At 47.6% G+C, this 13104-nt stretch overlaps 1 protein-coding gene across 2 annotated transcripts in view; it reads left to right on the forward strand.

The window, feature by feature from the left end:
* The window catches only part of LOC147638668 (cyclin-C1-1-like), a 103447-nt gene that overhangs the window by 43725 nt on the left and 46618 nt on the right, over nucleotides 1-13104 (forward strand). For both annotated transcript variants that reach the window (XM_086798620.1, XM_086798619.1), the window contains 2 exons: nucleotides 90-134; nucleotides 218-365. In XM_086798620.1, the coding sequence (XP_086654746.1) occupies nucleotides 90-134; nucleotides 218-365 (193 nt within the window). The remainder of the gene's footprint in view (nucleotides 1-89; nucleotides 135-217; nucleotides 366-13104) is intronic.

A 13104-nucleotide genomic window follows, 5' to 3' on the forward strand; every position in this document is an offset into this window, starting at 1 on the left:
TTTCTTAGTAGACTAACTTGAAATGCTTTTTTAAACCTTGGAAGGATGTAAATTCACATGATTTATTGCTGGTGAATTTGGCTCTACAGATTATTGCAAGATGCTGGGTTTACTGACATGACAAAGGTTACCTGGTAGGATTATAAAATTGTATTTGAAGTGTGTCTTTATAGAGGACAAGTATGGGTATGGTCTCATTTGCCTTTTGTTCGTGCAGGTCTTTGGTCAATGACTTGTATAGGACAGATTTGATACTGATGCATCCTCCTTTCATGATTGCCTTGGCGTGCATATACATTGCTCGTGTGTTTCAAGATAGAGATACACTCGCGTGGTTTGAAGAGCTCCGAGTTGATATGACTGTGGTACGCACTGTAATCCTTTCGGAGAGTCTGAGATTAGAACAATATCATCAGCATATAACAAGATGGGTATCAACACCCCTGCCAGGCATGCCTCTGGGCCTCCCAATTTGTCTACATAATCAGAGACCGCATCGATGTACAGTCCAAAGAGGGTGGGCGATAGTGGGCATCCCTGCTTCACCCCTATCGTGCTGGTCACCCTATCAGATAGTTCGCCTGGAGCTCGGACTCTGCGTGTCACAGACTCATACAAAGCATATATCCCCCATTGCATATCCTCGGGTACCTCAATGTCATCCAATCTGTGCATAAGCCTGGCACGTGGTACGGTATTGAAGGCTTTGCGGGAGTCCACAAAGCAGCAGTATATCCTTCTCTTCTGTGCCCTGCCCTCTTCAATAAGTGCCCGAAGTGTCACTATGTGATCCAAGGTAGTAAATCCTCTCTTGAAGCCACCCTGTCCATGTGCTCGATGACCATGTCTCTCTGCCCATCGGCTCAGCTCCGACTCCAATATAGAGCCATATAATTTGGCCAAGTAATGACCAATCATGATCGTCCTGTAGTTGCCTGGTACCATGGGGTCCCCACTCTTAAAGAGTGGTACAATGATATGCTCTGTCCAGCTTGTCGGGAAACCCTCACAAATGGCACGATTAAACACATGTACGATGAGCGGAGCCAAAGTGTCTTGTGCATATGAGAAGTGCTCTCCAACTAGCCCATCATGATCCTGTGCCTTTCCATTCTGTAACCTGTCTATCGCATCTAGCACCATCCGCATAGTAAAAAAGGTGCTGCTAGGCGATCTAGCTCCCAATGGAGGGGGGGTGGGGGGCTGTCCTGGTGCATCATATAGTTCTCTAGCATAAGTAGAGAGAAATGAAATGAAATGAAATGAAATGATATATTAACGTCTTCAAAAGGCCAAAATGACCTATGAGACCAAAAAGGTTACAACAATTGGTGGATCTGATACAATGTCTGTGTAAGGAAAGCTAAAAACAACTAAACAACTAACTGAAACTGAAACAACTATGAGGAAAAGTACGGTACCAGGAACGCCTAATGGATAACATCTAGGAGGAAAACTCCAGCAACAAAGGTAAGCATCATACACATCACTATCCAAAGATGTCTCTCATCGGTCGATGGCGGATATCCTCAATGTCCTCCATGGTGAGTACTCTGACTGGACGTCTCCCATGCCGTGCTAGTATGATCCTGATCCTCTGTTGTAGTCTCCGCCGGTGTCGAGATGGGCCTCTCATCTTGGGGCGCCTGGACCGCCCCAGCTCTATAGCCCGATCAATCAGTGTACCTCTGGTGCGGCTGTACTCTGGGGCTAGCTGCAATGCCTGCTGACCTGACTGCTCAATCTCTGGTCGAAAGAAGTCTGTAATCTGCCTCTGTAGGTGTCTCTCCCTCTCTGATCCCCTCCCTCTCAGGAGACCCTCTCTATGTCTACGCAGCTCCAGCAAGTACAATCCGAGGCATCTCTGATCCTGGTATCTCATGACTCTAGAAAGTGGTCCAAAGCCCTCTCTGAACAGGCAGTGAAAACGGCCTCGTATCTCATAATATACTGGACAGTGACATATGTAATGTAACTCTGTCTTTGGCTCCATCTGGCATAGCTGACAAATCCTGGCCTCAGCTGGTACTCCTCTGAATCTGCCAGTCTCAATCTCTAGCTGGTGTGAGGATGTGCGCATCTGACCAATAGCACACCGTACCCCATGAGAAAGATGAGTATCCATGTAGCTGGGTCTAATCACAAACCCATCCTCCGTGAGCTGGAGAAGATGATCTCTATAGAAAGCCATCTTCGTACCAAGCTCGTGTGTCGGCTGTATCCATGTCCTCCTAGTGTCCAGCTGAGTCAAGTCTTGCCTGATAAGTCTGGTAATCTCTGCCCGTGTGAGAGAGAGGGAGGGTGCATCCAGGGAGTACTGAAATGGAGGTAGCCTGTCCATACTAAAGCCATGCAGTTGGAACCAAGCTGTCATCTGTGCATACCAACATGATCCGTCTCCCTGTGATGCCAACTGTCGTGAAGACTCCAGGGCTAAGCGAGCATATCTGTCTCTAGGGAGAGCCCAAGTGCTATGTATAAAGGAGACTGATCGAGTGAGTGCCTCTACTACCAATGGGGGGGCAGCCATCTCTGCACGGATAATATCATGTGGTACGGAGGCCTTGGCCCTAATCATCCGGGAAATCATAGAAACCAAGGACCTCTCCATACGTCTCCATCCATCAGTGCTACCAGCTCGGCTGTGGTGATCCACTGAGGGTCCCCATATCTCCACTCCATACAGCATGGCTGAAGTGACCAAAGTGTCAAAGAGCCACAGCTTTGTTCGAGGTTCCTGAAACTGAACCTGCGAACACATCCTCTCTAGTCTCCCCAATGCTGCATAAGCTCTGGTCAATCTGGTTTCCGCTGCTCTCCTCAAGGAAAATAGTGGGCCACTAAAAACCACACCAAGGTAAGTATATGCATCTGTATACTCCACTGTCTCCTGACCATATGTAAAGGTGGGCATTGACCTCCTAACCCACTGTGCTGTGGTGTTAAACACCATCACCTTGGTTTTACCAAGGTTAACAGACAATCCACTGTCCTCTGCAAACATGTGCAATGCATCCAAATGACGCTGCATCCCCTCTGGAGAATCTGAGATCAGCACAATATCATCAGCATACAATAACAGCGGAATCCATGTCCCTGCTAGCTGTGCTCCTCTGTCACCCTCCCGCTCTACATAGTCCGAAACCTCATCCACATACATCCCAAATAAGGTAGGGGAAAGGGGGCAGCCCTGTTTCACCCCAATAGTGGAGTGAACCATCTCAGATATACCCTGGGTAGTACGTACCTGCCCCACAACTGTCCTGTATAAAGCCATGATTCCCCAAATCAGCTCTGTGGGCACTCCCATCTCCTGTAGTCTGCGCATCAGTCTGGCTCTCGGTACTGTGTCAAAAGCTTTGCGGAAATCCACAAAGCAACAATAAATCCTCCTGCCATATAATCTGCCCTCCTCAATAATAGCTCTGAGAGAGAGAGAGAGAGAGAGAGAGAGAGAGAGAGAGATTAACGTTTGCGAAAGGCCAAAGTGGCCTATGAGACCAAAACATAGTACAGAGCTGATGGTGTCTCATCAAAAGTAAGACAAAAAGGACTAAAAAAGTCCTAAAACAGTATGAAAGGAAAATACTCCTATTGAGGTACAACAAAAGTGTATGATATCTACAACTAGCATAAGACTGGTTTAATCTGCTCATCTCAGTATCTCTCTCATGGGGTGCTGTAAGATATAGAAACTAAAGTGGTGGGGAAGTTGTCTCCTGAGGCGGTTGATGATGGCTCTAATCCACCGGTGATGAAGCGGCCGTGGAGGAGGTCCTAGTAAGCGTGGGCATCTCGCTCGACAAAGTGCTATGGCTCTGTCAAGGGTGACTCCTCCTGAAGGATGTCTATGGGACGTCTGGCTCTCTGAGGGGGTAGTGGAGGTCCTGGTCGTATCTGTCGGGGGGTGGTCCTGGCCCTGAAAAAATCTGTCATGGCTATCCTGGTGTGCTGTCCCGGCTCGTAGGAGAGCCTTTCGATGGCGTCTGAGCTCCAATAAGAAAAGCCCCAAACACCTCTGATCCTCAAACTCCATCAGATGTAGTAATGGTCCAAAACCCTCTCGGAAGAGACATCAATATCTCCCTCGTATCTCATAGTACATAGTACATCGGCATATGTAGTGCTCCTCTGACTCCACTTCCTCGTGAATAGTTGACAAATGTGGTCTTCTGGCTTCATCCCCTCGTATCTGCCAGTCTCTACCCTTAGCTAATGTGATGAAGTGTGGATCTGTCCAATGGCACTGCGAATGCCATGTGAGAGATGGGTGTCCATGTATGTAGACCGTGTCACAAAACCATTTGGGGAGAGATGTAGAAAATGGTCCCGATAGTGGGCCATCTTCGTGCCTAGTGGTAGGGGGGGTTGGACCATGTCTTTTCTGCATCTAGCCTCACGATGTCCATCCTGATCACCCTATTCTGCTCTGAGCGACTAAGGTCCAAGAAGGGGCAGTCCAGGCTGTAATGAAATGGAGGGAGTGCATCAATCGTCATGCCATGTAATCTCAGCTAGGTACACATCTGGGTGTACCAACATTGTGTATCGCGGTTTGTTGCAAACTGCCTGGAAGAGATAAGTGCTAGGTGTGGGTATCTCTATCTGTTGAGCTCCCATATCCTCTGGAAAAATGTCACTGACTGGAACAAGGCTTCGGTAACCACTGGTGCGGCTCCTATCTCTGCTCTGACAATCTCATCAGGTACCGATGGTTTGCTCCGAATCACGCGTGCGATCATAGTCACCAGTGGTTTCTCTAGTACTTGCCATCCATCATAGAAATCTCTCTCTGGTCCGACCTGGCCGACAAGCGGCTCCCTCCTCGTGTGGTAGAGGTTGGGTCCCCATATGGGTGAGCCATATAAGAGTGTAGGTGTGACCAATGTGTCAAACAACCAGAGTTTGGTGTACGGCTCCTGAAATTGAATGTAGGCACATTGTCTCTCTAGTGCCCCTAGGGCCGCATATCCACGTGCCAATCTAGCCTCTGCTGCTTGCCTTAGAGAGAACTGTGGTCCGCTGAATGTGACTCCTAGGTACACATATGATCTGGTGTACTCCACCGATTCACCTCTAAAATTGAATCGATGGTCGGATCTAGTCACCCAGGCTTGTGCGGTATTGAAGACCATAATCTTAGTCTTCCCAAGGTTCACTGTGAGGTCCCTATTTGCACAAAATGATTGCAAGGGAGTCTGCAATAAGTACAATGTCATCGGCATATAGCAGTATGGGTATCCAAACCCCTGCCAGACTGGCCCCCTGCCCCCCCATCCTGTCAATGTAGTCGGATATCTCATCAATGTAAAGTCCAAAAAGGGTGGGTGACAGTGGGCATCCCTGCTTCACCCCAATGGTGCTAGTCATTGTATCCGACATGCCTCCGGGAGTCCGTACTCTGCCTATCACTGCCTCATATAATGCATAAATGCCCCATTGCATCTCCTCAGGAACACCAATGTCATGCAATCTCCTCATGAGTCTGGCACATGGCATCGTGTCAAAGGCTTTGCATAAGTCCACAAAGCAGCAATATATCCTCTTCCCCCGTGCTCATCCCTCCTCAATGAGAGCCTTGAGGGTAAATATGTGATCCAAAGTCGTGAAACCTCGTCTGAAACTTGCCTACCGAGGTGCTCTGAGTCCATGTGTCTCAGCCCATCTACTCAGCTCTCGATCCAAAATAGATCCGAATATCTTGGCCAAGCAATGGCCAATCATGATGGTCCTGTAGTTCGTTGGTATCATGGGGTCACCACTCTTAAATAGAGGTACAATAGTATGTGCCAACCAATTGTCTGGGAAACCTTCGCAAATGGCCTTGTTAAACATGTGTACTAGCAGTGGTGCCAATACATCTCTGGCATGTGAAAAATGTTATGCCACCAGACCATCCTGGTCTTGGGCTCTTCCATTACGTAGTTTGTCAATAGCCCATCCGAATGGTGACAAAAGTATTATGATCCGGGCGAGTTGCCTATGGATGAGGGATGGGGGGCTGCCCTGGTACTTCATATAAAGTTCTTGCATATTCATGCCATGCCTCAGGTGCTGTGATAGGTGTGGGTGGCTGTCGCTCATGGAACATCTTCCATGCCCTCTTGCTGTCCTGGCCTAAAAATAGTTGGTATATCTCCATCTCAAGCTTGGCCAGGTAATCCCGCTTCTTCTTCCGCACAAGGCGTTTGAAGAGCGTGGGCAGATCTCTGCATCCCTATCTCATCCACTGCTAGCTCGCGGTACATGGGCTCATCCGTAGCATAGAGAGCTGATTGTTCCCGGCATGTACGTGCATTAAAGTCCCCTGTTAGTAGTACATTTCCCAAGCTCGCAAATCTCATGATGTTCTCGTACAATGGCATATATGGTGATTCTCCCGGCATAGCGTATCTGGAATGTGCCGGTGGGAAGTAGCATACTGCAATGTAAATGTCCCGAGGTCTATTTGTGCTCACTTTGATCCACATGTAGCGTGCGTCTGCACCTCTATGTATCACATGTATAGCCTCCCGTAAGTCCTCCCTTAACAGTACTGCTACCCCCCCACTTCCTCTAGTCCCCCCTGCTATGCGCGGTTGGGGTCGACATACTGATTCCCATCTATACCGAGGAACCTCAGGTAATTTACTCCCTGCACATTGGTGCCTCTCTGTATACATGGCAATATCTTGGCCTTTGAAACTGTCCTTGAAGTACCCTGCATCTACCCGTAGGGCTCCATTGCAGTTCCACACCGATAACTTCAAGGTCCCATAGGCTGACCGCGTTAGGATGACTGGTGCTCTCGGATGAACACTTGCCCATCTCTATATACAGCTCACTTCCCCTCCTTATGTGCTTTGAACACTCGAGGCATGTTTTCCTTCCGGTGTGCGACCTTGGCCAACGAAAGATCCTCATCTATATAAATTTTCTCTCCCTTGAGCGCGGCCCTCTTAGCGAGAAAGGCCTTCTTCTTATCCATATCTGCAAATTTCAATATCAATGCTCGTGCTCTGGTGGCATCCTTTCCCACTCTCCAGGCCTCTGCTATAGGAATCTCTGTGGCTCCTATCTTTGTACTCAGTGTCTTAGCATCTTCTTGAGGAGTACCTTTCTCCCCCCACCCTGTAACCCGTACATGTAGGGCTCTGGCTCGCCGTTTAGCCTCTTCTTCAAGGGTTGCATTCATCACCTCCACTTTATTGTCAGGCATTCCCTTGTGCTTTTTTACCACATCAATCCACTTAGCATTTTCTTCCACCTCCGCCTTGGTGCGCTGTGCAACCTCGGCGAAAGGTTTTTATCTCCTTCTCTACCTGTATTTTTAGTTCTTTTATTTCCTCCTGTATTTGACGTGCTGCAGCCATGCCTTGTCCCTAATTTTGATGGACTAACTTTTCCTTGCATGCATTCAGCTCTGCCCTTAATTCCAAGATCATACTGTCTTTCTCTGCAATCATTGCATGCATTTCCTCTTGCAATTCTTTTCTGATTTCAGCCTGCATGAGAGTTTGTACAACCTGCAGTTCCGCCCGTACTTGGGCTTGCATCTCGTCCTTCATCTTTGCATACATGCCTGCATATATTTTAGCCAAACATGCATGTAACTCGCGGCGGGTGCCCGGGGGACTAGGGCCTTTGGCACACTTGTTGATACCATCAATGCATATTAAAACATTTAAACATGGCCACGGCCTTAACACATATCCATCATCACTTTGCATAAAACATAAAGTTGGACAAAACATCCACAAATGCTGAAAATGGAGCTTGCACGTGTGACACCGCATAGAGGCCGGAATGGGCCGACCCCCCCCTTGGAGTATTTTATTACCCAAGGAGAATAATATCATGTACAAGCTTTGAGGGCCTTACTCTCCCCACAGGAGATGCGGGATTATCCATATACAAATGCCATAACACAGCCCAACACGAGGCTACCAAGCCGGAACACAAGCTGAAGAAATGCCGAGCCAACAATATAATCCATATACCTCCGTGTGGGTACTGATTCTTCCCCAAAGACCACGGGTCTTCATGCAATAGAGTTGGTACAACAAGTACAACTCTCCATTCAGCCGGTACAGTAAGTACAATGGTTGGTACAGCCGGTACAGTGGTTGGTACAGCAGGTACAATGGCTGGCATAGCTGGTACGATGGCTGGTACAGCTGGTACGATGGCTGGTACAGTAGGTACAAGTAGTACAAATGTTGGTACAGCATGTACAGTGACTAGTACAGTAGGTATAGTGGTTGGTACAGCAAGTACAGAAGCTGGTACAGCCGGTACAATAGGTGATACAACAAGTACAACAAGTACAAGTACAAGGATTGGTACAGCCAATACAATGGCTGGTACAGTAGGTACAAAGGTTGGTACAACAAGTACAATGGCTAGAAATCATAATAAATGATTAAATACCCTTGCCTTTAGTATTTCTTCATGATGGAAGCCTCCAAAACAGTCCCAAACAGCCGGTATTCTTCATGGGCAGCCTTCAAGAGAGAGAGAAAAAGAGTAGCCATCATTAGGGCAGCCTGTAACGGTGGCAGAGGCTAGTGTGCAGCAAGAGAGCCTCTATTAATGAAGAGAGGGCTCCAATTTATAGATTTGGGCCTCCCATGAGCTAAAATGGCAAGAAGCCACACAATAGCTGTAGTGACAAGTGTGAGGCCACTTGTCTCACTTTGATCCATTTTCTAACAAGTGTCAGGCCACTTGTCTCACTTTGGTCCACTTTCTTGCCACATGTCCCAATCTAAGAGATGGGTCTTTCCATAAACTTTCTCTCTAAAAATATCCCAATTGGTAGACATTCTGTCAAAGGCACTTTGCCAACTCTTGGTATCTGCTCAATTCTAGATGTAATGACGCGAACAGAATTTCCATTGGAGTCGGGCCAAAAATAGCAACTCTCCTAAATTTTAGGAGTGTGGTCCTTTGTATTCTAGGATAATCCCCCATTCCCAAAGCTTGTACTTTCCAAATATTTAGACATCCTTGAGTCCACCAGACCCCTTTCATACTGGGAAATGTCCAGGCTGGTGACAAGGCATGTGTTTCTTGCTGCATTTCTTGCTTAACGTCCTCACGCAGGCTTTCCTGACCAATCTGTGTATCTCATCATACATTGCTTCATCGATTCTCTTGGATGTCTTCCCCAGCCGGTTTGACCCCGGGGAGAGTGTCCATTCCCTACCTTTTCTCGCATAAAACTTCTTAACAGAAGGGGACTTTACTAGTGTATGAAATGCAGCATCGGCGGCTCCTCCGAGTTTGGCGGCAATCTCCTCTTCGTCCATGTTGTTACTTCCTCAGCATTGGCTGCTCCTCTTCAACGTTGGTGGCTCCTCCGAGAGAGGGAAAGAGAGAGATGGCGGGGTGGGCACAGCATCAGGGTTGGTGACTAGGGGCAAGGGCAAGGGCAAGGGCAAGAATGTTGGAGATAAGTGCACACTAGGTGTACTATTTCCCTAGTCTACATTTGTCTAGTCTCAGTTGAGTCTTTGTGTCTTGAGTGTGTGCCATGTGGCACCTCTACAATTATCCCATAAGCACTCTTGCTCTATGTCTTGTACTTTGGCCCATATATTCATGGGTCACATCATTGCAATCTATCTAGCTTGTGTCTTGTCTACACTCATCTCAAGGTAACTCTTTGTCTTTTAGTCTTGTTTTATTTCACTTCTAGTTTTCAGTTTCTAGCTCTTGTTTCTATATTTTAACATGGTATCAGAGTAGGCTGCTCCTGCCCTGTGTTGCCCACCATAGCTTCAGGCCACCATCTCCCTAGCTGCGCTCAGCTTTTAGGACCAGCCTATTCACATTCTGAACAGGCCCACCGGCCTGAACTTTCTGTCCGCCCACTTTCTTGCTGTCCGCCCTGTTCCGGCTTGTTTTCCAGTAGCTGCTGTTGCCCGTCATATTGGAACTGCTACAGCCCGCTGTACTGTTGCAGCTCTCCTTTGGCTGCCTTCTTCATCGACTCAAGGGTGTGCATCATCTAGAGGCAGCTGCAGATCGACTTTCCTCCTGTTAACGAGCTATTTGCTGCATTCAGTTCTGCCATCGCTTCCTCTTGAAGAGTCTACAAGGTACTGTGCATTGTCTCCTTCAGTTTGCTAGTCAGTCCTTTTCTTATCCTCATATCTGCAAACTGCTAGTTCCTCATGCTTCGATGGGCTGTCACATGCTATGGCCTTGACAAGTGGTGAGAGAGCCGGCTTCTAAAAACAGTTTGGATCTCTTCTTTCATTCATTTCTGCAATCTTGTAAGGGAATAGACACTGCCCTTGCATTTTAGCAAGAGGTAAGACCTTCCCACATGGCCTCTTCTACTCATTCTCTCATGTCTATCGACAAATTCAATGGGTCCAACTTTCATACTTGGCAAATCAAATCAAGTGCCATCTTATGAAAGAAAGTCTTTGGGACGTTGTTCACCATGCTGCTCCCGAAGATTCCAACATTGAGCAAGTTATCACTTATGCTCCCACTGCCAAGAATGACAAAGCCTATGCTATCATCTTGCTCGGTCTTGGAGATGATTACATTCATCACATCTCCGACATACAGTTTGCTTCTCGAGCATGGATCACTTTGGATTCCCTTTTTGGACCCCGCTCTAACAACTCTAAGATTGCACTTATGATCTCATTCTTTGATCTACATATGCAGGAGGGAGCTACTATAGCCTCTCATGTCAATTATTTTCGCAGTCTTATGGTTTAGCTTGCATCAGTGAAGTCCCCCATCTCCGAAGATATTGCTATTGCTGTGCTTCTCAAAAGCTTACCTGACACCTATGCTACTCTTGTCACTACCTTCAAGTATCACAATAATCCTACTCTTGAAGGTATCATCAATGCTCTCCAAGAAGAGGAAAGAACTCAACAACAAAAGGTAACTGACACTGCATTTTTAGCAAAGAAAGGAAGTTCTAAGGTAAGAAAGCCTTGCACCCATCGTGGAAAAACTAATCATATGGAGAAGGACTGCTTCAAGGCTCACTGGGAGAAGGATTGCTACTCTAAAACCTCTACATCAGCCCCTGCATCTACCTCAGCCCATGTTGCTGCAGCATCTCCATCAGCAAATCTTGTTTTTTGATTACTTCATCTTTCTTGTTTACCACTTTGACCACCGATGATGTAGGTCAAGGGGTTCTATGTCTTACTCATTCTGCTTTAGGACCTCTCTCTTGTCCCTACCCGAGAGGCAAAGATTGCCCTTGAGGAGGGGATGTCTTCAAGGTCCATCTGCTTGTCTACAGTCAGTCTTCTGTCTATCTAGTCGTCTTGTTTGTCTGTCTATTTGTCTATCAATCTGACTGTGTCTTGTTTTAGATCCATCTTGTCCCTATCCTTGTGGACCCATATGAGGATATCACTTGAGGAGGGGTGTCTCAGGATCTTTGTCTGTCATGTCTTCTGTCTTGTCTCTCAGTCTATCGGTCTTTATGTCTGTCTTCTAGTCTTGTCTTTCTGTCTTTCTCCTAGTGTCCACTTAAGGAGGGTGTTGGAGATAAGTGCACACTAGGTGTACTATTTCCCTAGTCTACATTTGACTAGTCTCAGTTGAGTCTTTGTGTCTTGAGTGTGTGCCATGTGGCACCTCTACAATTATCCCATAAGCACTCTTGCTCTATGTCTTGTACTTTGGCCCATATATTCATGGGTCACATCATTGCAATCTATCTAGCTTGTGTCTTGTCTACACTCATCTCAAGGTAACTCTTTGTCTTTCAGTCTTGTTTTATTTCACTTCTAGTTTTCAGTTTCTAGCTCTTGTTTCTATATTTTAACAAAGAGGGGGGGGGGGGGGGGGGGTTGGCGAGGAGGGGGAGGGCAAGGGTGAGAGGGGGAGGGGGGGCTGGGCGGGAGGGTAGGCAAGGGCGAGGGAGGGGTTGGGCGAGAGGGGAGGGCGAGGAGGGTGGGCAAGAAGCAAGTAGCATCACGAACAACGAACAGCGTGAACAAAGAGAGAGAGAGAGAGAGAGAGAGAGAGAGAGAGAGAGAGAGAGAGAAGAATACTGAAAGTAAAACTAAAAGGAAATATCCGTGAAAAAAACAGAGCCCGAAGCTCTTGCATCAGCCAAGAATATCTCGCATAGGGCGCTGCAACATGGTACCCAATGTAGTGAGGCGGCTAACAAGGCAAGAGAAAGTCCTGTGGTGGTGGGAAATGATGGCTTTGATCCTCTTGAGGTGACGTGAGCATGGGTGGCGGCCACTATGTGGGGGGCGTTGGGCTCTACATAGCTCGGTGGCTCTGTCTAATGTCACTCCTCTCGGCCGGGCTCTTGCATCAGCCTAGAGGTCGGGGGGAGTGGTGTCCTCGGGCGGGTGTAGTTGATCTTGGCCACAGTAGGGATTCCCTCTGTTCGCGGAGCTCCAGAAGAAAGAGCCCGAGGCATCTCTGGTCTGGAAAATCCATGATCCTAGAGAGTGGTCCAAATCCCTCTCGGAAGAGGCAAGGGAACCTCCCCTTGATCTCATAGAATACTGGGCATCTGCATATATAATGAGCCTCTGTCTTAGCCTCTGTATGGCAAAGTTGTCATATCCTATCCTTTGGTACAGCTGCTTTCAGCCCATATGTGGCTATCTCCACTCTCAGCTGGCGGGATGAGATGTGGATCTATCCAATTGCACACCGCACCCTGAATGAGAGAAGTGTATCCATGTAGTGTGGGTGTATGATGAAGCCATCCTTAGTCATGTGAAGAAGATGGTCTTTGTAGAAAGCCATCTTTCCCTAGGGGTTGGAGGGGTGGATGCTAGGTCCTCTAAGTATCCAATCTCACAATGTCCTTCTTGATCACCTTGTTCAGTTCTGTGCGGTTGAGAGCAAAGGAAGGGGCCTCTATGTTGTATTGAAACGGTGGGAGTGCCCCCATCTGCATGCCATGCATACCAAACCAAGCGCTCACCTAGGTCTACCAACACTACGTGTCTCCATCAAGTGCCAGCTGTCTCAAGGACTCCAGGGCAAGCCGGGGGTATCTATCTAGTGGGAGCTCCCATAATCTATGCCAATATGTCACTGTCTACTAGAGAGCCTCTATCATGACAGGGGCAGCCCCATCTCCGCTTGCACAATCTCATGTGGCATTGA

This window comes from Cibotium barometz, chromosome 5 (genome assembly GCF_041138505.1).
Source record: "Cibotium barometz isolate CiBa-2024 chromosome 5, ASM4113850v1, whole genome shotgun sequence".
Lineage (NCBI taxonomy): Eukaryota > Viridiplantae > Streptophyta > Polypodiopsida > Cyatheales > Cibotiaceae > Cibotium > Cibotium barometz.